The sequence below is a fragment of the Schistocerca serialis genome, chromosome 5 (assembly GCF_023864345.2).
Source record: "Schistocerca serialis cubense isolate TAMUIC-IGC-003099 chromosome 5, iqSchSeri2.2, whole genome shotgun sequence".
In the NCBI taxonomy this organism is placed as follows: Eukaryota; Metazoa; Arthropoda; class Insecta; order Orthoptera; family Acrididae; genus Schistocerca; species Schistocerca serialis.
Window position 1 is genome coordinate 38,030,922 of NC_064642.1, and position 22,494 is coordinate 38,053,415.

Below are 22,494 nucleotides of genomic sequence, written 5' to 3' on the forward strand. Positions count from 1 at the left end.
TTGTTTCAAACTGTATCAAGCAAATGGACATGTACAGGTATGGAGACAACCTCATGAATCCATGGACCCTGCATGTCAGCAGGGGACTGTCAAAGCTTGTGGAGACTCTGTGATGGTGTGGGGCATGTGCAGTTAGTGATATGGGACCCCTGATACATCTAGATACAATTCTGACGGGTGACACGTATGTAAGCATCCTGTCTGATCATCTGCATCCATTCATGTCCATTGGGCATTACGACGGACATGGGCAATTCCAGCGGGACAATGCGACACCTCACACATCCAGTGCGGCTCCAGGAACACTCTTCTGAGTTTAAACACTCCCACTAGCCACCAAACTCTCCAGACATGAACATTATTGAGCATATATGGGATGCCTTGCAACATGCTGTTCAGAAGAGATCTCCCCTCGTACTCTTACGGATTTATGGACAGCCCTGCAGGATTCATGGTGTCCATTCCCTCCAGCACTACTTCAGACATTAGTCGAGTCGACACGGCGGCGCCAAGTAATGTTGTGGCACTTCTGCATGCTCGCGGGGCCCCTACACGATATTAGGTAGGTGCACCAGTTTATTTGGCTCTTCATTGTATGTAGTAGTAAAGCTGTCATCAATGTGAATGTTGGTTTGAACACTGCAGTACTTTACTACACTTTGTTGTGTCATAGGTGGTATGTCGTTGCCGTCCTGCGACCTTCAAACTGACTTATCCAGCTGGTTGTAGGGGGCTGTGGTTGTACAGTTTAACATGGACTCTGAAACATTGTGCAACTCACAGTTTTCACAGCAGCAGACGTTGCCAGAGATGAAAACCATTAACATACTTGGACAATTTTTTTCTTATTTTCATCCACGTGTATCTACTTCTTATTTAGCTTTCTGTCTCAAGCTTTGCAGTAGTAAAGTCATCTTGTGTTGCTGGCAGTGGCAGATACATATGGGGGGCGTGTGGGGCACGCGCTCCCCCTTTGCAGGGCCACCCGCATTGCCACCTGCATCGTCCCCGCTAGTTTGCCCACACACTATTCATTTGTTTGTTTCATCAGTCGACTCGACTGAATTGAGTTATCGAGTAGTTGTACTTTCCTATGTAGTAGGCGTGTCCACGCCATTGTAGTTTATACATTTCTGTGTGGCACATAGATAGCTAACACATCCCTGCAAGAGAAGTCACGGCCATTCTAGTGATCTCGATACGTTAGTCTGTCTGACATTTGTTCGAGAAAAGCAGTGAATATTCTACTGTTTTTTTTAAATTAGGTAAAATTAAAGTCAGCTCAAGATATCTGTAGTGCCCCCCTCCTTGAGGTTTTTCTGTATGTGCCATTGATTTCTGGTACCAGTGCCATTCACATAGTGGAATGTGGCTTTTGTGAACTTTTATCAGCATGTCTTTGCAAAATAAAGTTTCACATCCATTCCATTGCTCTGTTAAGGAATGAGCTGTCCAGAAGTAATAAAGCTAAGGCATGAGCTGTCCAGAAATAATAAACCTTGCTCAGTTTAATTTAATGTTACTTTGTGGTGCAACCTGCAGGTGGAGAAAGGCTTGATGAAACTTTGCAGTAACAGACCATTTTCTTATCATACTCTCTCATTAACAATCAACATAATTTCCCGATGCAAAAAGTCAGAGCCTCAAATATTTATCTGTTGTTATGTTCTTTGACTAGTTTCTTTCCTATACTATATTTTCTACTGGTTTCAGTGGAAAATGTTATCCAGAGTTGAGAGGAGCCTCCAGATGGAAAATATCCTCTGAAACTCTCTGTAACATCAAAGCTTGGAAGAATGGTATGGAGAAACATATCCCCAAAAGAATGGTACACTGAAAATGTTTAAGTAAAATTTATCACAGAACTGCTCATTCTATAATTACGTAGGAAATCATCATTATAATTGACTGCCCACAAGGACCCAAAACATTTTTTTTGTTTTTTACCTATTAATTTTGTATAGTAGGAGGGTTGGAATGTTTTGTATTTTTACTCTCAAGTGTGACTTGCCAACTGCTTGAGGGATAAGCAGTGGCTCTGGTTTGAAAGATGAAAATAAGTTGCCAGAAGAGGACTGTGCTAACTGCATGCTTCTCCAAATAATATTCAATGAAGCTGCTGCCAGTATGTGCTGTCCTAAGCCAGATCTCACAGTTAAATTGGTTACTATGTTTCACGCTGCCAGCACAGTGTGCTTTGAATAAGTGTTCAACAACAGTGGTAATAAAGTTAGGACCAGTTTACGGTTTTGATCCAGAGTACATTTATAGGTAGGTCTAGGCAAATGGTGAAGAGATTTGTGATGTTTCCACTTGGAGTCTCCTATTGTAAAGCTTCTGCTGTATGTTTTTTGTGTAATTGTTTGTTTCTGTGTAGAAAGTAAAACCCATGGCCAACAAAGTTCAGAAAATTTATTGATTATGAGAAAATTCCAAAGAAACTTAAATATTTAATTATTTTTGAACAAATCAAAAGTTATATTTATTCACAAGAAACGTCATAGCAGAAGCATGAACTTAAGCAAGAATAAGCAAAGTAGTTACAGACAGAGCAGTCATTTCAGTGAGTGACATAAAATTTGAGTACTGTGGTAGAGATTTTGGTTCTGAAATAACTTTTAACAAACAATATTCATTAGCAACTGTAAATATTATGGATCTGCAGTTATAAAGTTGTGATAGCATGTGGATACCTTCAGGTGTGGCAGTAGCATAGCCATTGTTATTTTTAAATATAGAAAGTGACTTTAAATGTGATTGCAAACAAAATCATTGCTGTAGCTGATTTTTAGAAAAATATGTAAACTTCGTTGTTAATTCAGGATTTCACAAAGCAGTAACAGGCTGAAATGAAAGCTTCTTGTGTAAAACTATTGTAAATTCTATAAGTGATTTGTGAATGTTATTTTCTCACACGATAATGACTGAAAAATAAAAATAGACTGATAACAGTTGTGTAGTAAGAGGTTGGCCTATTATAAGATGCACATAAATTAAGCCATCTATTAGGTGTACAACTTTGCTTCCGCTGTTTTGCAATAGAAGAAAGTAGCAGCAAGTGGGGTTCAGGGGATTGGTCATAGGTGTAATACAATAAGCTTAGGCAACTGTAAACATAATGGCATAAAAATATTAGTCGATTTGTGATTGTATCATATGGCTATTCTCGATTAAGTACATCTTCTTATGTATCCATTTCTTGCCATTTGCGGGAAGTTTTAATTTTCTGCTTTGACATGAAGAAAACTGCGGCTGTGGCTCTTAAAATGCTGGGTGAGACCAATGGTGAGGGAACTATTAGTGGAAGAACATGCAGAGAATGTTTTCAACACCTTAAGAACGGTGATTTTGATGTCGAAGACCGGCATGGCGGGGCAAGACAGAACGTTTTCGTAGCTACTGAAACAGACGAAGACAGTCACAGGACATCATTATTGAAAGCAGTTGATGTGTTTGAGCCCAGAACTGAAACACAAATGTCCACAATACAGCGATAGACACGTAAAGGTAATTTTGCAGCAGGTCAGTGCTCAACCCCATGTCGCAAAACCTGTCAAACTATATGTGAAAACGTTGAAATGAGAAGTCCTATCCCTCTCGCTGTATTCTCCATACTTTGCTCTCTCTGACTACCACCTTTTTTGATCAGTGGCATACGGTCTGACTGACCAGCACTTCCAATCATATGAACAAGTGCAAAATTGAATTGATTCATGGATCCCCACAAAAGACGCCCAGGTCTTCCGCCACGGAATTCATATGCTATCCGAAAGATGGGCGAATGTAGTGGCCAGCGATGGGCAATACTATGAATCATAATTTTTTTGTAAGTTTTTCACAATGAAGCCCCAAACTTCGAGAAAAAATGGTTTTTGTGAGAATGTGACCATCTTCATTCTAGCAGTTCTCATTTAGTGCTAGTTTTCGTGTTTCTTGAGGAAAGATTCTTTAAAAACTGCCTTAATATTTTTGTTGGGCTGTACTTGGTTGTGAAACACAGAGTAAATACTGCTTGTCTGAGGGCTATATTACAGTATGTTCTTTACACTATGAAGAGACTGTTTCAAACCAACATTACTTTACTGTATAAACATGTGGAATAATTTGAAAGTTGAGACAGGGAGTTTATTCTTGGTACATTTCGGGGTGCACGTGCATAAAATACTGTGCAATTTCAATGTGATTATTAACCTATTACATGTGATCTGTTTATTTTATAGTTGTTAATGCTAGATTATTTTCCTCTTCACCCATTCATTTTGAAGCTGAAAATTAGTTTACTCAGCTTGTTACTTGTTTTATAGGAGAAAGAAACCAGCAAAACGGAAATCCGATGGTACCCTTTTTGTGGGCAAGGATGGAGAGGGTCAGAGTCGCCCCTCAACCCCCTTAGGTCCTAGTGCTGCATCAACACCTTCCTCATCTCAAGACTCATCATCAGATGTGCCTCGTCGCAAGAGGGGCCGAGTTGACCCTACTGTTGAAACGGTTTGTTTTTCCATTTTTTTTAAAGGGAAATACTCTTATTTGTTGTAAACAAAGTACACCTCTGAGTATTAACACAAAACTTAGGAGGTATCTATTAAGAAGGACATGATCTTTAAAAGTAAGCTCAAACATCTACTTGATTTAAATTCTCTTTTTGTCCTAGTCAGTTATTGATATATTATTGCTGCTGTTTTGTGATGATGCACATTTTTTTTATCTGTTTTAGATTCCATACATCATTGCTCATCGAGTACAGAAATATTTTAGTACTACATTGTGAAGAGAAATGTGTACATTCAAAGATTAGTTGACAGTGTGTTCTGGCAAATAAGTTTTTTCCCTTTTTTCTCACTAAAATTACAGACTATATTTGAGACTCCTTTTTTCTGTTAACTTTGCACAATGCTTTAGTTATTTTCTGTTGTTTCAGTATTACATTGCCTAAAACAAGTGTTAAAGAAAAGTGGGTTAAAGGTTATATTCATGGTGCTCAGAAACAACCTGAAATGCTTGTTTGAGTGCTGCATGGTAGGTTCTACTGAGCAGTAATTGTTAAGAAAAAAATTTAGTGCTTTTTGTCATTTCCACATTAATAGCATTGAAGTTAGGCCATCTGGCCATTGCATATGCAAATTCAAGCAGCCCACCAGAGGCGGTGTTCCTAAATGTGTTCTTTGTTTGGTTTTCTAAAACAAGAGAGCAGTACAAAAATTGGACCTGGGACAGCAGTAAAAATCAAACTCAAGCCAGAAGCTGAGCGGTCTCATGCACTTATCATCAGCGCTATGAGAACAGCTGACACTAATTGTATGCGGTGAGCCACTTGAATTGATGCTGCAGTGGCCTGATTTGAATAACGTCAATGGTAATTAACTCAGAAACGATGAAACATGTTGACTTTTGTTCTTGACAGTCATTTTTCAGCACAGCCTTTCCTGCAACGCCCTTGTAAGCTTAATTTAAGTGCTAATTAACTCAGAAACGACGCAATGTATCGAATTTTTTTCTTAGAAATTATCTCTCAACATAACCTACCATGCAACACCCTTACAAGCTTTTCAAACAGTTTTTGACCACTCTGTATATAACCACAAAGTTAAAAAGAAAACAGAAATACGGTATTCCCATGTAACCACACATATTTACACCGAATGAGATAGCGCAGTGGTTAGCACACTGGACTCACATTCGGAAGGACGATGGTTGAAACTTGTGAGCAACCATACAGATTTAGGTTTTCATGATTTTCCCTAAATCGCTTGAGGCAAATACTGAGATGGTTCCTTTGAAACGACTTGTCTGATTTCCTTCTCTGTTCTTCTCTAATCCAAGCTTGCATTCTGTCTCTAATGACCTAGTTGTCAATGGGACATTAAACAGTAATCTCCTCCTCCTCCAAACATATTTACCTATGTCCAATTTATCCATTCACTGATAAGACTAATGTGTATTTGTTTCTTGTCCAGGAGGAACAATTTACCACGAAAGTGGAAGTGAAAGTAAAATTACCAGATGAACTAAAACCATGGCTTGTTGATGATTGGGATTTCATCTGTAGACAAAGGAAAGTAAGTGAAATTTTTGAAGGGTATGAAAAGTCCTATGTACTTCTTCAGTCTAATGAAGCAAATTTAAGATTATATACAGACATGGTTGAATATATATAAAAATGCCATTCTTTTCAAATGTTGAAAATTGATAGATTTAACAGGAATTTGAAAACCTAAACAGACTTTTTACGAAGATGTAACTATATTGTTCAGAAATTAAAGTACAGAGATAAGGAATATGTGTTTAGAAGTTATAAATGGGGACATAAAGAACCCAAGTCACACTGACTAAATGAGCCTTCTACATTTTGTGTGTAGTAACATCTGGTTTTATTTAAAATGATGATAAGAACAAGCTTTCTTAAAGAAGAAAGAAGTAATATTGATATGGATAATAAACCAGTAATAAGAACATTAACAATGTAGCTAATTGTATGATTCGAATATAATAGAGGGAAACATTTCACGTGGGAAAAATATATCTAAAAACAAAGATGATGTGACTTACCAAACGAAAGCGCTGGCACGTCGATAGACACACAAACAAACACACAAAATTCTAGCTTTCGCAACCAACGGTTGCTTCGTCAGGAAAGAGGGAAGGAGAGGGAAAGACGAAAGGATGTGGGTTTTAAGGGAGGGGGTAAGGAGTCATTCCAATCCCAGGAGCGGAAAGACTTACCTTAGGGGGAAAAAAGGACGGGTATACACTCGCACGCGCACACACACACATATCCATCCACACATATACAGACACAAGCAGACATATTCAGAGGCAAAGAGTTTGGGCAGAGATGTCAGTCGAGGCGGAAGTGCAGAGGCAAAGATGTTGTTGAATGACAGGTGAGGTATGGTCATTTGGCTATAACAATATCATTAAAATGCTTGGTATCTTTCATACTAACATGTAGAACACAATTATGTCTCAGATCAGATGATTTTGATCTTCATCTTGTGCATTAGATTCATTTCTTTCTTTTAATTTTGCTTTCTGGTAGTTTCTACATTAAGCTATGTAATATTATTAAGATTAACCTTTGTATGTCAACATATAGTTTTCTCCTTATTATAGTATGACTATAACAATAATAAGATTCACCATGGTACTTTAGAACCACCTATCCAATTTGATAGACATTCTTGTACATCAGAGGTTATATTTAACAACTACATAAGAAAAGACAGATTGCTACTTATTGTAAAGAAAACACATTAAGTTGCACACAGGCACAATTAAGATACATACATAAAGCTTTCAGTGTCAGCTGCCATCAGCAAGAGAGACACACACTACTCGTACACAGAAACAAGCACACCACCCGCACACATGACTGCCAACTCCAGCATCTCAGGCTGGTATGCAACTATCATGTGGGGTGCAAGCAGCAATGTAGAGGGGGCAGGGATGGGGGAGGGATAGTAGTTTACAGGTGGGCAGAGAGGTGAATGCTGTCTGATGGAGTGTGCAGGAATCAGAATTCCAACAGGTACAGTGTCAGGAGTTTGTGGGGGCAGAGAGCGAGGGGAAAAAAGGAGCAAAAAAGGAGAGGAGCAGGGAAAGATGGGCAGATGCATTGGGCAAATGAACAGGGTGGAAGATGAGAAAGGGGAAGAGATGATAGGACGGAGATGGTGGAACTGTTGGGTGGAGGGTGTGGGGACAGTATGTTACTTTAGGCTGAGGCTGGGATAATTATGAGAGTGTATAGTTTAGAAAAGGTGGTGGTGGAGGGGAGGATCTAGATGACTCAGGTAGTAAAGTAGTCATTGAAATCAAGTGTGTTCAGCATACTGTGCGATAGGGCGGTCTGCTTCGCTCTTGGCCACAGTTTGACATTGGCCATTAATCGTGGTGGACAATTGGATTTGTTTTTTTTGGGAGGCTAGAAAGGTCTCCTAGAAAGGTTGGCATAGGAGGATGCCATGCGGATGCCCATGGCCTTCCCTTCAAAGGAGGAGTAGTTGTTGATTGGGATAAAGTTAGTAAGGTGTATGAGGAATGAGGTAGTGGATTTGGTGTCTGAAGGACATTGGGAAAGGTAGCATTCAGTAGAGGTAAGACCATGGGCATGAGGGATGTTGGTGTACAGGGAGATGGTGTCAACTGTGACAAGTAGAGATCCAGGAGATAGGGGGGTGGGGATGATGGAGAGTCAGTGAAGGAAGTGGTTGGTTTCTTTGATGTGAGAGGATAGATTATTGGGAATTGGTTGGAGGTGATGGTCAATGAGTGTTGAAATTTTTGCAGTGGTGGCACAATAACCACCCACAATGGACCCAGAATAAATGAAAAACTTCCCTACTTCCTTGTGAAGCTTAGAGCTTTTAGCGTGAGCTTGAATCATTACTTTCTCCCTTACCTTAAATATAGGAACAACAGCTGTTTCATTATACTTCTTGAGTTTTAACTCTGTGCTGTTCTTTAGGTTATCCTCTCCCTTTGCCTGGTTAATTTCAGTGATTTTATGATTATCTTCGGGCCATTTTAAAAAAAAAGCTAACAATGATTTTCCTTCTACTTCGTTGCCCACAACTTCTCGAGGTACCATTCCTGTACCACTATGTGGTAGATGTGGTAGTTCATTTAATACAGCCTCAGACTTAGGGTGCATATCTGTCTGTTTACTATGCCTCTCTTAGCAGTAAGTATGACAAAGACACCCTAATTATTTCATTGTTCTATCTGCAAAATTACTTCGAGGACAATATTTTGAAATATTTACATGTTATATATTGTGTATAATTATTACTCACTTCAATTGTCTATAAAATCCTCTTAAGGGTACCTGTGTTAATTAGATAATCTCTTTCTGTAGACATCTAGCAACACTTTTCACATTTGCACATTTCAGTGGGTGTAATCTAACTTATTTAGATCAATATTCTATCACGAAATATATATTGTACTCCACCTTTACCTTTTGGCGGTTTACCATAGAAATTGACAGCGCATAAATCCTGTAGTTTCTCCAGTATTGTAGGATAGATGTTATGTTTAACTATGGCTGGGGTTTGCTTTACCTTTTGACACAATTGGCATGAACGAATTGTTCTTGTAATAGTCCTACTCATATTTTTCCTATAGCAATGCTTAAGCCATATGCTTTTAAGCATTTTTGTAATGCCAAAGTACCCATATCCCTGATGAATAGATTGACACATTGTGACCTCCCCTTCTCTGTTTGCTCTGTTTCTTTCACTGATCTTTCCTCTTCTTTCTTTCTTCCTTCTTCGTACCGCGGCTATATCTCAGGGTTTTCAATGTAGAAATGTAGAGAGAACGGGACACGTGTGTGGTGGTCATTGATACTTAAAAGATTGTTTCGATAGTTCTATCGCTGTCCGTTTATGAGTTTCTAAGCAATGTATCAACAAGCTGACTATACAATGATTAATGTTTGTCGTATCCCGACAGTAAATCGCTCCTTGCTTGCTTTAAACACCAAGACAATTACTATGCCACTCATATAAGTCTTTGATAGTTATTATCAAGCTAATGTCCGTAAATTGCGGTTAATGTTACTGAATCCCACATGCAACGATAACGTCCTATATCCAGCTGCGTATCTTAAACTCCGCGCTGATATTTGAGAATTTGCGCGTGATTTGTTTGCACTAAAGTCGGGCTGTGGTTCCTAGAATAATTTTTAAATCAACTCTGGGTTGTAAATTAACAATTCTATGCTCATTCATGAAAGTTAGAGCAGATCCACACTCGACGACTACTTGATTATGCACTTGAGCAACAAGGAAGTTTTTCTGTTTTTACAAAGAGAAAACATATCGTGCATAATGCATGCTTAATGGTAGCACTAATACCATCACATACATTTTTACCATGACTAGTTGTGAAAAAATTCCATTCTGCGTGAATCTGAAAATCATGGTAATGCATGCATAAATTTTTGAGATTTTTACAGTTTTTGTACTGACTAGCTGCCCCATCACTGAAGTATTTCGCAAAATGTATGTGAGGCAGCTTGTTTTTCACATATGCCACGACAGTGAAAATGTGGGCATGAACTGCAATGGCGTCATGAATTAAACAGTCACTAAAAACGCACAGGTTCATGACAGACACATCACCTGATTCTCCTCTGTAGTAAATCGCAAATGGCTGGAGAGTTGCTTGACTGTTGTCCCAATGATATCCTTGGATGGCATCTTGAACTATAAATGCATAATTTTCAGAAAAGTCTAGTATTACTATAATTTCATCTTGTTTCAAATTATCCTTGCAAAACTGGAGATAAGCCGATTGTGCTGTTGCTGTGAAGCTGTGTGTGGTCAGTTTGTCCGTTTTTTGACAACACATTTCAACAAAATCTTCCACTGTACTTTGCTTTGTTTCAAGACTTGTGCGATCCGTGTGCATCCATTGTTTATAAGAAACAAGTTCATCGTCATCCATAAGGAGTTCACCATACAGGTTTGTTATTCGTGTGTTCTGCAAGATTTGCCTTACCAGGTCACTTTTCACACCTGTGTATCATGCACTGGTAGGAACTGATGCAACACACTAGCAGCTTCATTGCACCTTTGTAATCCAGACCAGAATCCTTTATAGCAGCAAACATCAGCTTAGCATTTTGATGGGTCTCACATACACAAACATTGTGTGTGCCCCTTGCACTTACAGGCACAACCCATTTTGGCCAAAGATTGAAAAAAGATTGTAAACCTACTTTGGTATTGGGATACTTTTCCTTGAACTCTACAAATAGTTCTGATATGTTGCATAGCAACAGCCTTTTTTGCATCTGTACACATACATTTCCCATTTTCACCGTTACACAGTCTTTTTTTCCAGGCATTATTCGGCTGTAGTAATTATTTTCATAAAACTCTGACACTAGCACCTTTATTTCTGAACTCAATTGCTTACCCTGAGCCTGCTGAAGTTGTGGAAGCACTCCTTGGGTTGCTTTTATTTTCTTAGCTTGCTTTACCATATATGTAGAAACATTGAATTCCTTTGCAGTGTAGTCAATAGACCATCTGGAAGGTGCAAGGGTAAGAATAGCTACTTTTTTTCTGGTGTGTGGATATGGCACATTTTTCTTCCAAATCATGCACAATTTTGTCCAAATCAGAGCATTTGTGACATGATTTCTGTTCCTTTGGAGCAGATAGTTCTTCCTCTTCCACCATTAGTGTGTCAGCTATTTTGTGTTTTAATTCATTTGAGCGTCTTGTAGTTTTCTTCTACCATAGCTGGGCCTGTCTCTTTTCCCAACTTTGTGTGTCTTCATGGGAGACAAACCAAGAGCAGTCACTAAAGTATTTAATTGCTCATCCGCTGTGGTTGTAGGTGGCTGATACTCTTCATCACTGTCATGTAAATTATCAGAATATTCTTCGTTTTTTAGCAGTGTAACACACCTGGAACATAACGTTTGTCCTGGTTTCATGTCAAGTCCCATGCGCTGATTCACTTCCAATACTGAATTTATATCAATTTCTCTGAGGCTACACTTCACTGTCTTCTTATGAATCCGAAATGGATCCAAACAACTTCTTTGTAGGAAAGAATACTTATCCAGAAACACTTTCATATGATGATAACAAACACTAAAGTTTTCTGGAACTGTATTTCTTGTGCCCACAGAGTGCATCCCGGATCTCCATAGCAACAAATCTTGGTCCGATTCATCCAGATCGTACAGTACAAAGCAAATGCCACATTTTATTCCATATGTTGTTTTATGACATTCAGATGCTTGTGCTCTACCAATACTGCAACTTGTTTGAACAAAAGCACCACTAGTACACTCTTCTGCCTCCATACTGACTTTCCACGACAGTACTGACCAGTCTGAACTAGAAACTTAAAAACATGAGTAACCTGTAATTGTTGCTTGTTTCCTTTATTGTTCCTGCCTAACAATTACTCATTCTTTCCCTGAAAACTACCATTGTTTAACTTTCTGTTGCCTAATGGTTCCCAACAGTTGCTGCAGCCTTATCTGAATCAAGCTGTCTGCATCGTCATTATTACTGGCTAAATTGTGTTAAAAGAAACGTAACCAAATACATCTCTGTCAACTTTTATTGTACACAAATTCCTTGCAATAACAAGTTGAAATGTTGCCACATATTATATTATGGTCTACTTATGCAGTGTTTGAAATTTGGCTTGGATATCACTTGTCCCTTTTGTGCTACCACACTTAGAAAATCCATGTTTTTCAGGTAATTTTTCAAATTTTTGTATTTTCGTGTGCATGTAACTCTGTTTGTGTGACTGATATGGGCAAGATGAGTTGTGTGTGAGTTTAGGCCACATTAAGCTTACCACACACAAAATTTATACCCTTTTTGAGTGAATTATATTTGGCATAGAGGGCACCTACAATATGTACCTTTTAACGAATTACATTTTTTTAATCACATTTTGGAATTTTTTATTTTCCCTCAGAAATATGTTGTTGGTGTTTTGATTCATAGAGTGTGTTCTCTTCCAAAGCTATTAAGACCTGAAGTTGGGTCTGAAGATAGATTGCCAGATGCAGGTTGCAATTTCCAGGTCACGCCACCTTCTTTCACAAGCCATAATTCTGGAACTAATTGGGAGGGGAACTTAAAATTTTGTATATGAGTGTTCCACACTTGGTAGGATTGGTGTGCTAAATTTCAGCCGAATCTGAGACTATCAGCTGGAACATTTTCTCAAATTGGTTGAATTGACTTGGAATGACCCATTACTATTCACCATCAGATACTCTGCTTTTGTTAGACTCATTTGTACTCCCCATCTGTTGTATTCCTGATATAATCATCGTATCATGAACTCAAGGTCATAATCATATTGTGCTATAATAGCTTGATCGTCAGCAAAACTTAATGAAAATATCTGTACATCGTTGACAATGATTCCCATTCCTCTGCAGCTGTTCTTCCGATTTCGGAGAGCCACTTCTACATATAAATTGAACAGGAATGGTGACATACTGCAACCTTATCGCAAACCTTTAGTGACATTAATAGATTCTGATAACTTTGAACCTCATTTAATCTGTACCGCATTATCTCTGTGCATTTCAATAATAATTTGTAAAAGCTGATCATCCGTACCTGTATCTTTCATAGCTCCCCGCAGCTTAGAGCTAGGGACTGTATCATAGGCTTTTGCTAAATCTACAAAGGCAGTGTGTAGCTCTTTCCCTGATGCCATAAATTTCTCCATTAGTTGTAAAATAAATAGTTATCTGTACATGATCTGTTCTGCCTAAACCCACTCTGGTCTTCCCCCATATGGTGGCTGACATTTTGTCTAATTTTTCAAACATTATCTTGCCAAATAAGTGGCTCATTGTACAGTTGACACTATTGCCTCTGTAGCAGTTTGTGTCTTTTCAGTTCCCTTTCTTGAAAATAGAAGTCATATATGACTTTTTCCATTTTGAGGGAATTTCAATCCTTTTACCACTGTTGTTCATCAGACAGGTTAGTTGTTTCTTCATATATCTTCCTCCAGCCTTCAATAATTCAACAGGAATGTTTCCTGGACCAGGTGATTGGCCATTCTTCATTTTAATTAATGCGCAGTTCACTTCCACTATTGTAATGTTTATGTTTCGATCAATTACTTCCATCTTCTCTTCATTCCCTTGCGTGTAATATGGTCTGTCTTCAGTTAAAAGGCCTGCATAATGCGTTTTCCATTCCTTTAAGGGAATTAGCTTGTATACTGCTTTGTTTACTTGTGTTTTCTTCATACTGGTAATTGTCCTCCACATTTCTGTTGTTTCTGATCCTCCTGTTAGGCTCTCAGTTTCAATACATTTCTGTTCCCACATCTTGTTCTTTTCTGATTTAATTTTGTTTCTTAATATGTAATTTGTTGCCTGGAAGTTTTGTTTGTCCTGTAGTGATTAAATGATAACCATTTTTTGTAGAGATTTTTCTTTTCCCTAATCAACATCTTCAGGTCATCAGACATCCATGGAGGATCTGTTTTCCTAGACTCTTACTCCCCGTCCCTAGTACCTCTAGAGAAATTTTTGTAAGTGCTTTTTTAATATTTTCATATTCTACTCCAACATTATCATCTTCTGGAATTGCTTTTAGTTCATCTTCTAACCTATGTTGAAATAAATCCGTGATGCTGAACTGCTTCAGGAGAAAGAGCTTATACCTTGCCCGTTCTAATTTCTCATGATTGCTGTGGTCTGCCACTTGTCCTGTTGTTGATGGTTTTCTCCTAAATGGGTATGTCCACTTTGCTAAAACTAAGTAGCGATCAGACCCACAGTTGGCTCCCCGCATGGCTCTACAGTCTTGAACTACCATTTTTGGCGGTTGCTTGGTAATGATGTAATCAATTATTGATTTCTGCTGTAATGATGGTTTTCTCCCCTATATATCTGTGGATACCTTTATGGGAATAGTGTGTGTTCAGAATTTTCAAGTCATATTGGTTACAGAATTCTACAAGATTTTCTCCAGAACTATTAATGACATTTTCTCCATATCTCCCCCCATGAACCATGGACTTTGCCGTTTGTGGGGAGGCTTGCATGCCTCAGCGATGCAGATGGCCGTACCGTAGGTGCAACCACAACTGAGGGGTATCTGTTGAGAGGCCAGACAAACGTGTGGTTCCTGAAGAGGGGCTGCAGCCTTTTCAGTAGTTGCAGGGGCAACAGTGTGGATGATTGACTGATCTGGCCTTGTAACACTAACCAAAACGGCCTTGCTGTGCTGGTACTGTGAATGGCTGAAAGCAAGGGGAAACTACAGCCATAATTTTTCCCGAGGGCATGCAGCTTTACTGTATGGTTAAATGATGATGGCGTCCTCTTGGGTAAAATATTCCGGAGGTAAAATAGTCCCCCATTCGGATCTCCGGGCGGGGACTACTCAGGAGGACGTCGTTATCAGGAGAAAGAAAACTGGTGTTCTATGGATCGGAGCATGGAATGTCAGAACCCTTAATCGGGAAGGTAGGTTAGAAAATTTAGAAAGGGAAATGGATAGGTTAAAGTTAGATATAGTAGGAATTAGTGAAGTTCGGTGGCAGGAGGAACAAGAATTTTGGTTAGGTGAATACAGGGTTATAAATACAAAATCAAATAGGGGTAGTGCAGGAGTAGGTTTAATAATGAATAAAAAAAAAAAGGAGTGCAGGTAAGCTACTGCAAACAGCATAGTGGACACATTATTGTGGCCAAGATAGACATGAAGCCCACGCCTACTACTGTAGTACAAGTTTATATGCCAACTGCTGCTGAAGGCTGGTGACGAAGTCTCGGAGCCACCCACAGCTGCCATAGATGTACTCTGAGTCGACTGCAAGCTGCTAGACTGCACGTGGACAAATTTTAAAAGTTGCTGCAGTTGTGAGTAAAGTCTTGGTCTACACAAACTTCTTGTAGAGTCGGTCTTCCCATGACAACTCGTAATTCGATGCTTTCCTCCATTTCTCTTCTAGCTACATCCTGGAACCGTTGGTCTCCATGATGAGGTATAACATCCCATTGTATGATGTATTATGATGTTAATAAGCTTCCTTCCTTCGTGCAATAATCTTCAGTTGAGAAACTTGACAAAGTTTATCGGAGTGGTACAAAGCCTCATACAAAGTTTTATTTCTTCTGTAATATTGCTTTATATTGGTATTATTATTCTGGATTATGTTGAATATATTGCACAGTGCCGTAGAGAGAAGGGCTGGCTTAAAGTGCGATGTATAATTAGTCATCATAGGTCACAAGCTGCAGAAAGTTACGCATGAAGTGTTGATTGAAATTAAAAAAAATTCTGCCTATCAGCAACATTGTTTAACTTCGCTGTAGTGCAGTGCCTTGAATCCAAAATTCAGACACCATTAGCCATAATATTTCAATCACTTAACCTGGATTGTGCAAGCTGAGTATCCATTTAATTAACTTTGAGTGTCACTTTCTGTACACCAAAATAGTCTAAATCTTTGAAATTCGATGGCAAAGTTCACTTAACCCGTCTAAGCTAAGATTGATAGTTTGGTACTACATCAATTGACATTGACTTCATGCACTTCTTAGAGAATTTGTATTTACGAGTATTTATCACTGATTGCATTTTAAAAATATTTTCAGATCGAAACTATGGTGACTTCCATAATAAAACATTTTTCAAAAACATTTCTGTAATAAGAAATAACTTCCGTATCTTCAGTGGAATTTTTTTCATGTTAATTCTCAATATCAACTTCCAGCATGAAGGTTTGAGACACTTTTAAAAGAATTATAAATGTTCACGTAACTCTCTTTTGACTACATTACTCAGGGAAGACTTTGTCAACATCAGATTTTTTTTTTCTTTTAATTTTTTTCCTTCAAATGATATAACTGGCCATTTTATTTTCTTACAATGGAGGGCTACCTCACAAATATCACACATGTTAACAGTTCGAGAGTCAAACAGTAATTTTTAACTTTTTTCAATATTTTTTTAAAATTTTGCAACTCATTAACAATGAATACAGAGGTTCAAGACAATGGTGGAGTGATGTTCTCACGTATGACACCATCAGCTCTATCTGCAGAAATGATCTGCACTGCCGGACACTGCTTCGAGGGGAACACCGCTAGAACACATTGTGTGCATTCTCCTCGGATTACACGGAACAGGAAAAAAGAACAAATTTTAAGTACATATATTTAACAAACATTTATTCACAGTATTAACATAAGTAGGGCTTGGATGAGTTCGCTCAAATGGAGAATGAAGACAGTAGTGCCAACCCAAATTGGTGCACTACACACTCTGCAGTGTTATGCTTAGATATTCAGCTGATGCGACAGTGTCAAGCAGCACACCATTAATGCTGTATTTGGACATTACGGAATTGTTTTTCCTACTCATCTGCATTAATTTACCTTTTTATAAATTTAGAGCAAGGTGCCACTCATCAAAGTCATTTTTTACTCTCCTACAGTCATTCAACAATGACATCTTCCCATGCACCACAGCATCGTCAGCAAACAACCACAGACTGCTGATCACCATGTCCATCAGATATTTTATGTATGTAGAGAATAAGAGTAATCCTATCACGCAGCCCTTGGACGCTCCCAACAATACCCTTGTCTCTGATGAACACTTCCCATCGAGGACATATATTTAGTATCTTAGATACAAAGGTTTTGCATATTCTCAGAGTGATCTCACAATTCAGACTGGACAAAAACTTACACTTAGTTAACTGGTACAGCTATCTTCATTTTATTCCAAGCTCTTCAAAGGCATCATTTTCTCTGAGGAGAAACTTAGATGGCTTCTGTGCACTGGTGGACAGTGGTTAGTGGTCATTGGTTAGCTATTGGTTTGCAATCATAACTCTCACGATCTTGACACCTGCCATTGGTTGCGCACTGCAGCCCAGTTTTCTTTATGCTTGAAACAGAATGAACAACAAACAGTTTTAGAACAAATGTATAATCATCGAGAACTTTATTATTGTAAGGATGGTGGCTTATTTATTTGTGTTAAAAGTATGGATGTTCCACATGTGTATAAGAATATATGGTCTTTTTGTCTCTGAAGATTTATTTGCTCTAGTGTGTAAGTGCCCTTATGCATGCCTTCTTGTATCTCTAAAAGTTTGGAGGGAGTAACAAATGGACTTCAAATTGATGTGAAGATTGGTATCGTCCTAGTACAAGCTGATGTTACTGCATAGGGGACTAAATTCCTTAAACCTAAGAGGTTTGTGGAATACTCAATACTGACTTAGCTACACAACACACTTAATTCATAGTGGGATGTTGCACCATGCATTTAGCATTTAGATCCAATTGAATTACAACAGTAATGGGCACGTGATGGTGTTACAAAAACAAGTTGCTTAACAAAGAGTGTAAAAAGAAAGTTGAAGTAGATAAAATGCCTTTTTTGTTGTATTGAACAACCCAGTTTTACCTGACTGTATTAAGATCAGCTATATTTTCTTGACTGTACACTCCATATCTTCTAAACCATTTGCAGTGCTTGGAGTAACAGAAATGTGTACTCACTTCACACCTACAGGCAAAGGCTTTGTTACTTTCAAGGAGCTTGCAAGAAAGCTCATGAAACAGACAAGGAATGTCCCTTCCTTGTTGCAGAGAGGAAAGTTCAAGAGATCAGAATTAATTTAAAGCTGCAAAATGTCTTCAATATGTATCATCATTTGTAGTGATCTTGGGAAAAAAAGCTCAGTTTGTCTGCTCAGATACCACACTGACTTTAGTTTTACTCCTAAACATTCAAAGTACTATTTTCACAGCTTTGCAGTCAGTCCTTATTTACAAAAAAATGAAGAAAGTAAGAAAGAATATTCAGCAAAGGAAATCTTAACTAAAAAAAAAAGTTATTGGATTTCATGCTTCCTTTATTACCCAACGAAGATGAATTTGTTATGGTTGTGTACGTAGATTATAAAGCCCATCTGATTAGTTTATGATGCATCATGAGTGTGCCTCCTCCCTCTTTTAATAAAACACTTTGTTTGGGAAAAGACACTTTGGTAACAGAAATACTAATTAATAGTGGATCCCATGGTATCTCCCCCATCCCCGTATAATTAAAATGGATTCAGAGGTCATAATTATTGAGTATTTAAAAATTTTTGTTGTGGGACAAACTATTTTGACCATGTCTCCAAAAGGCCCATATCAAACCATATATTGTCTTGTGACATTAGTCACAGGAAAGACAAAACACATGTCGAAAGGACTGAGGCTATGAGTTTATCAAGGACACTTACAACAATTCACTGATCCCACCTTCATGTCAACTTAGACTTATTCCTCTCTGTGTCAACTTACACACAGTCATTGCTACTTTTCATGCAGCTCAAACCATCACATTTATTGTTTTCACCTACCATAACATGAACCTTTCTACAGGTGAGGTCTTACTGAGTTAGTCAAACAATTGCCACTCCTCCCACAATCTCCACCTCTCATTCATAACATACACATCTATGTGTTAGAGATTTTATGCACATTATGTGATCAGAAGCTCTAAGCATACATGTGTCATTTGGGGACTATCTAGTGACTCAGCTCAACTAAGTATGCCATCTGATCAATTCTGAATTATATAGGCTCGTCTGGGTACTTTTGACCATAAGATGACATGAGAGACGGACCTGCCAGTATGAAAGGAGGTGGGAAGTATTGTGTTGTTATAGTCCGATCCACGAACGATGGTGGTTCACACATGTTGAGGCACGGATGAGGATTGTGTTGTTGACGATTCCAAGTGACAGTCGTGGTATGCGCATGCACATGCTTTCCTCTTGAAGAAAGTGTATATCCTGCAAATTATGTCTCTCTCTTGCTTAGGTGGATTGTATCACTTACCATCACCATCAGTGATGACAACTTGTGACAGTTGGAATAAAAAGTCACGAAACAATTCGCTACGATCACATGTAATGCTTGCATTAGCTATGGCATTCAGAGCAGAGTGCTCAGGACACTACTAAATGCTCATTGGCTGTCCAAGAATGCGTGACATAGGTGTGTAGAACAAGCCGAAACTCGAGTGCCTGGGGCACTGACCACTGATGTGCAAACTGCACTGGTCGTTGTTCCCCTTAGAAGCATTGCTCGTTTACTTGGTCATTGATCTGTTGAAGTGCTGATTGCTGCTTTGCAAACTCCACTGATCATCGGCCTCCTTGTTCGATTGCTGCTGCTTGTGGCTCAACATGTCTAAATCTCTAAAATGTTCACTGACGATATGTCTTTACGTAGTTTTCTGCCAGATCTCTGCTTTGAACAACTATAAATAACACATAATTATTAAAGACCCTACATGTTCATCAATCATTCTGTGAAAGGCACCAAAGGGTGAAAGTCAGGAAGGAGCATTCCCATGAGAAGGTAGACAACCTTCAGGTACATCTGTATTAAATAATGAAGATCCGTTACCTTCTCCACTATAGTTGAAATCACGATCGATGGTGGTCGAGTTTAAACTTGCTCTGCATGTCTGCGTCACGCATTATCCAACTATCAGTGAGCAGTCAGCATTGTTCTCAGGAGTCTGCTGTGAATGTCGTAGACAGTGCAAGCATTATACTTGATCATAGCGAGTTATTTAGTGAAATTTTATTCCGTTTTTTGTAAGTTGCCATGGCTGTTGGTGGTGGTGAGTGACAAATTGTGCACAAGCAAGTGAGAGACATTATTTGCAGTATACAAACTTTCTTAAAGCTCAGAGCACACGTATGTGCATACCTCAACCATCACTTGCAACCAGCGACAATGCAATCACCACCCATGTCTCGAGCTGCGCAAGCTGCCGTCGCTCGTGGATCGGACTATGGATGGAGTCCACAAAATGGCAGAACATGTTTATTACATAACAGGTAACAACAAGGAACCCACTCTGCTGTATCAGAAAAAGGCTGTAAAAAATAATGCATCTGGACTTCAACAGTACAGTGGTATTTAATAATTGTATAGATTTCTGTGGTGAATTTTCCTTCTGGTATTATTAATAGCCCATTATATGTGTGCAAACTCGAATCCATATGGTGTGTTCCATTGAAGCTAACTGGTGTACTTTGTAGTATTCTGTCCCACCTTAGGAACGTGTCTAAAGAGTTTCTCTTTGGCCTTTTCAACTACATTTGGTAACAGGGACCAGATCCTGACATAAGTATTATCTTGATTCCCTTCTTAAAATCAAAGATAACTGTCTCAGCTTGCCTGCATCAGTTACATTGCCTAGCAATGACACTTGATGAGTCACAAACCAGCATCCTATGGTGATTCTAAAGTAGCAGAAATCGTGTCACCTTCAAACAGACAGTGCTCATAAATTGTTGGTAATTTAGCTTAGTGTAAGCTGCCTTTCAAGATGCTCCCTGGTGCAGAGAAACAACTGAAAGATTGGAAAATAAGCCACCAGGTCTGGATGGAATCCCAGTTCAATTTTACAAAGAGTACCCTATGGCACTGGCCCCTTACGTAGCTTGCATTTATCGCGACTGCCAGGTCAAAGTCCTAAGTGACTGGGAAAAAAGTGCAGGCTACTCCTGCTCATAAGATGGATAAAAAATGGACCTGCTACATTACAGACCAATGTCATTAATATCACTTCTCAGCCGAATTCTTAAACATATTCTGAGTTCAAATATAACAAATTTCCTTGAGACGAAAAAGTTTCTGTCCACAAATCAGCATGGTTTTAGAAACAATTGCTCATGTGAAACTCATCTTGCCCTTGTCTCATGTGATATATGCAAACTATGCATGAAGGGCAACTGACTGCTTCCATATTTCTAGGTTTACAAAAACATTTGACACAGTATAGTGCCTTGAGAATTTCTGGGTAAATTCTACAGACCTGTCAGTTCCACTGAGAGATGAGTGTGGTAAAGTAGAACTGTGTCTACTGCACCACAATAATGTGTGTGCAGGACGGACGTGTATCACACGGATAATCGGCACGGGCAGGTAGTCGCCGAGCCCGCCTAAGAAGTTACACGTGCAGCTCAAGGAATAAACACGCCGTAGTCTGTTGGATGTCAAGCATTACTGTGTGAACATTTGAATGTTGTTGAAAGAAGAGAAGAGACAATTACTTATTCATTCATTCACTTTTGTAAGGTCCGGACAGTTGTCTTGTTAAACTTTGAGAGATTTGTAGACTGTATTTCAGGAAAAATGAGTGTGATAGCTTCTGACGGACCAGGTGTTGAACTTACGAGAATCGTTTAGTTGTATGAAAACTGTTATGTGTGATGAAAATACAGTGTGACTGAGTTCAAAATATTTTCAAGCGTACGGAGTTATATTAAAAGTATAGAAAATTCCTCCAAAGCAGCATCTTATTTTCGGAGAAGAAGTCGGGCAGAGCATCACAGCCGGCTATCCTGTAGAGAAGATCGGTGAAGCAACTCCCAGTAAGTTTGATATTCGAGGGGGGAGTGTGAGTCTTGCACACCAGTACCACACTGCCACCCTTAATCACTGGAAACCGCCAGTACAATGCTTCACTGCAGACTGGCAACAAAGGTACAAACATAGAATAGGTTCCCAGGTACGCGAGTGGCTCAAAGATTTCTTAAGTAATAGAATCCAGTATGTTATTCTCAACAGTAAGTGTTCAACAGAGACAAGGGTATCATCAGGTGTGCTCCAGGAAAGTGTGATAGGACTGCTGTTATTTTCTATATACATAAAGGATCTGACGGACAGGGTGGATAAAAATCAGCAATTGCTTGCTGATGATGCTGTGACTACACGAAGGTATCATCATCGAGTAACTGATGACTTAGAGAAATTTCTAGTTGGTGTGATGAATGGCAGCTATCTCTAAATGTATAAAAATGTAAGTTGGCTTGTGTCTGTATATGTGTGGATGGATATGTGTGTGTGTGCGAGTGTATACCCATCCTTTTTTCCCCCTAAGGTAAGTCTTTCCGCTCCCGGGATTGGAATGACTCCTTACCCTCTCCCTTAAAACCCACATC

General features: G+C 38.9%; 1 protein-coding gene across 2 annotated transcripts in view; it reads left to right on the forward strand.

The window, feature by feature from the left end:
* Nucleotides 1-22,494, forward strand: part of LOC126482307 (mortality factor 4-like protein 1) — a 132,559-nt gene that overhangs the window by 61,007 nt on the left and 49,058 nt on the right. For both annotated transcript variants that reach the window (XM_050106340.1, XM_050106339.1), the window contains 2 exons: nucleotides 4,305-4,488; nucleotides 5,955-6,056. In XM_050106340.1, coding sequence (XP_049962297.1) covers nucleotides 4,305-4,488; nucleotides 5,955-6,056 — 286 coding nt within the window. The remainder of the gene's footprint in view (nucleotides 1-4,304; nucleotides 4,489-5,954; nucleotides 6,057-22,494) is intronic.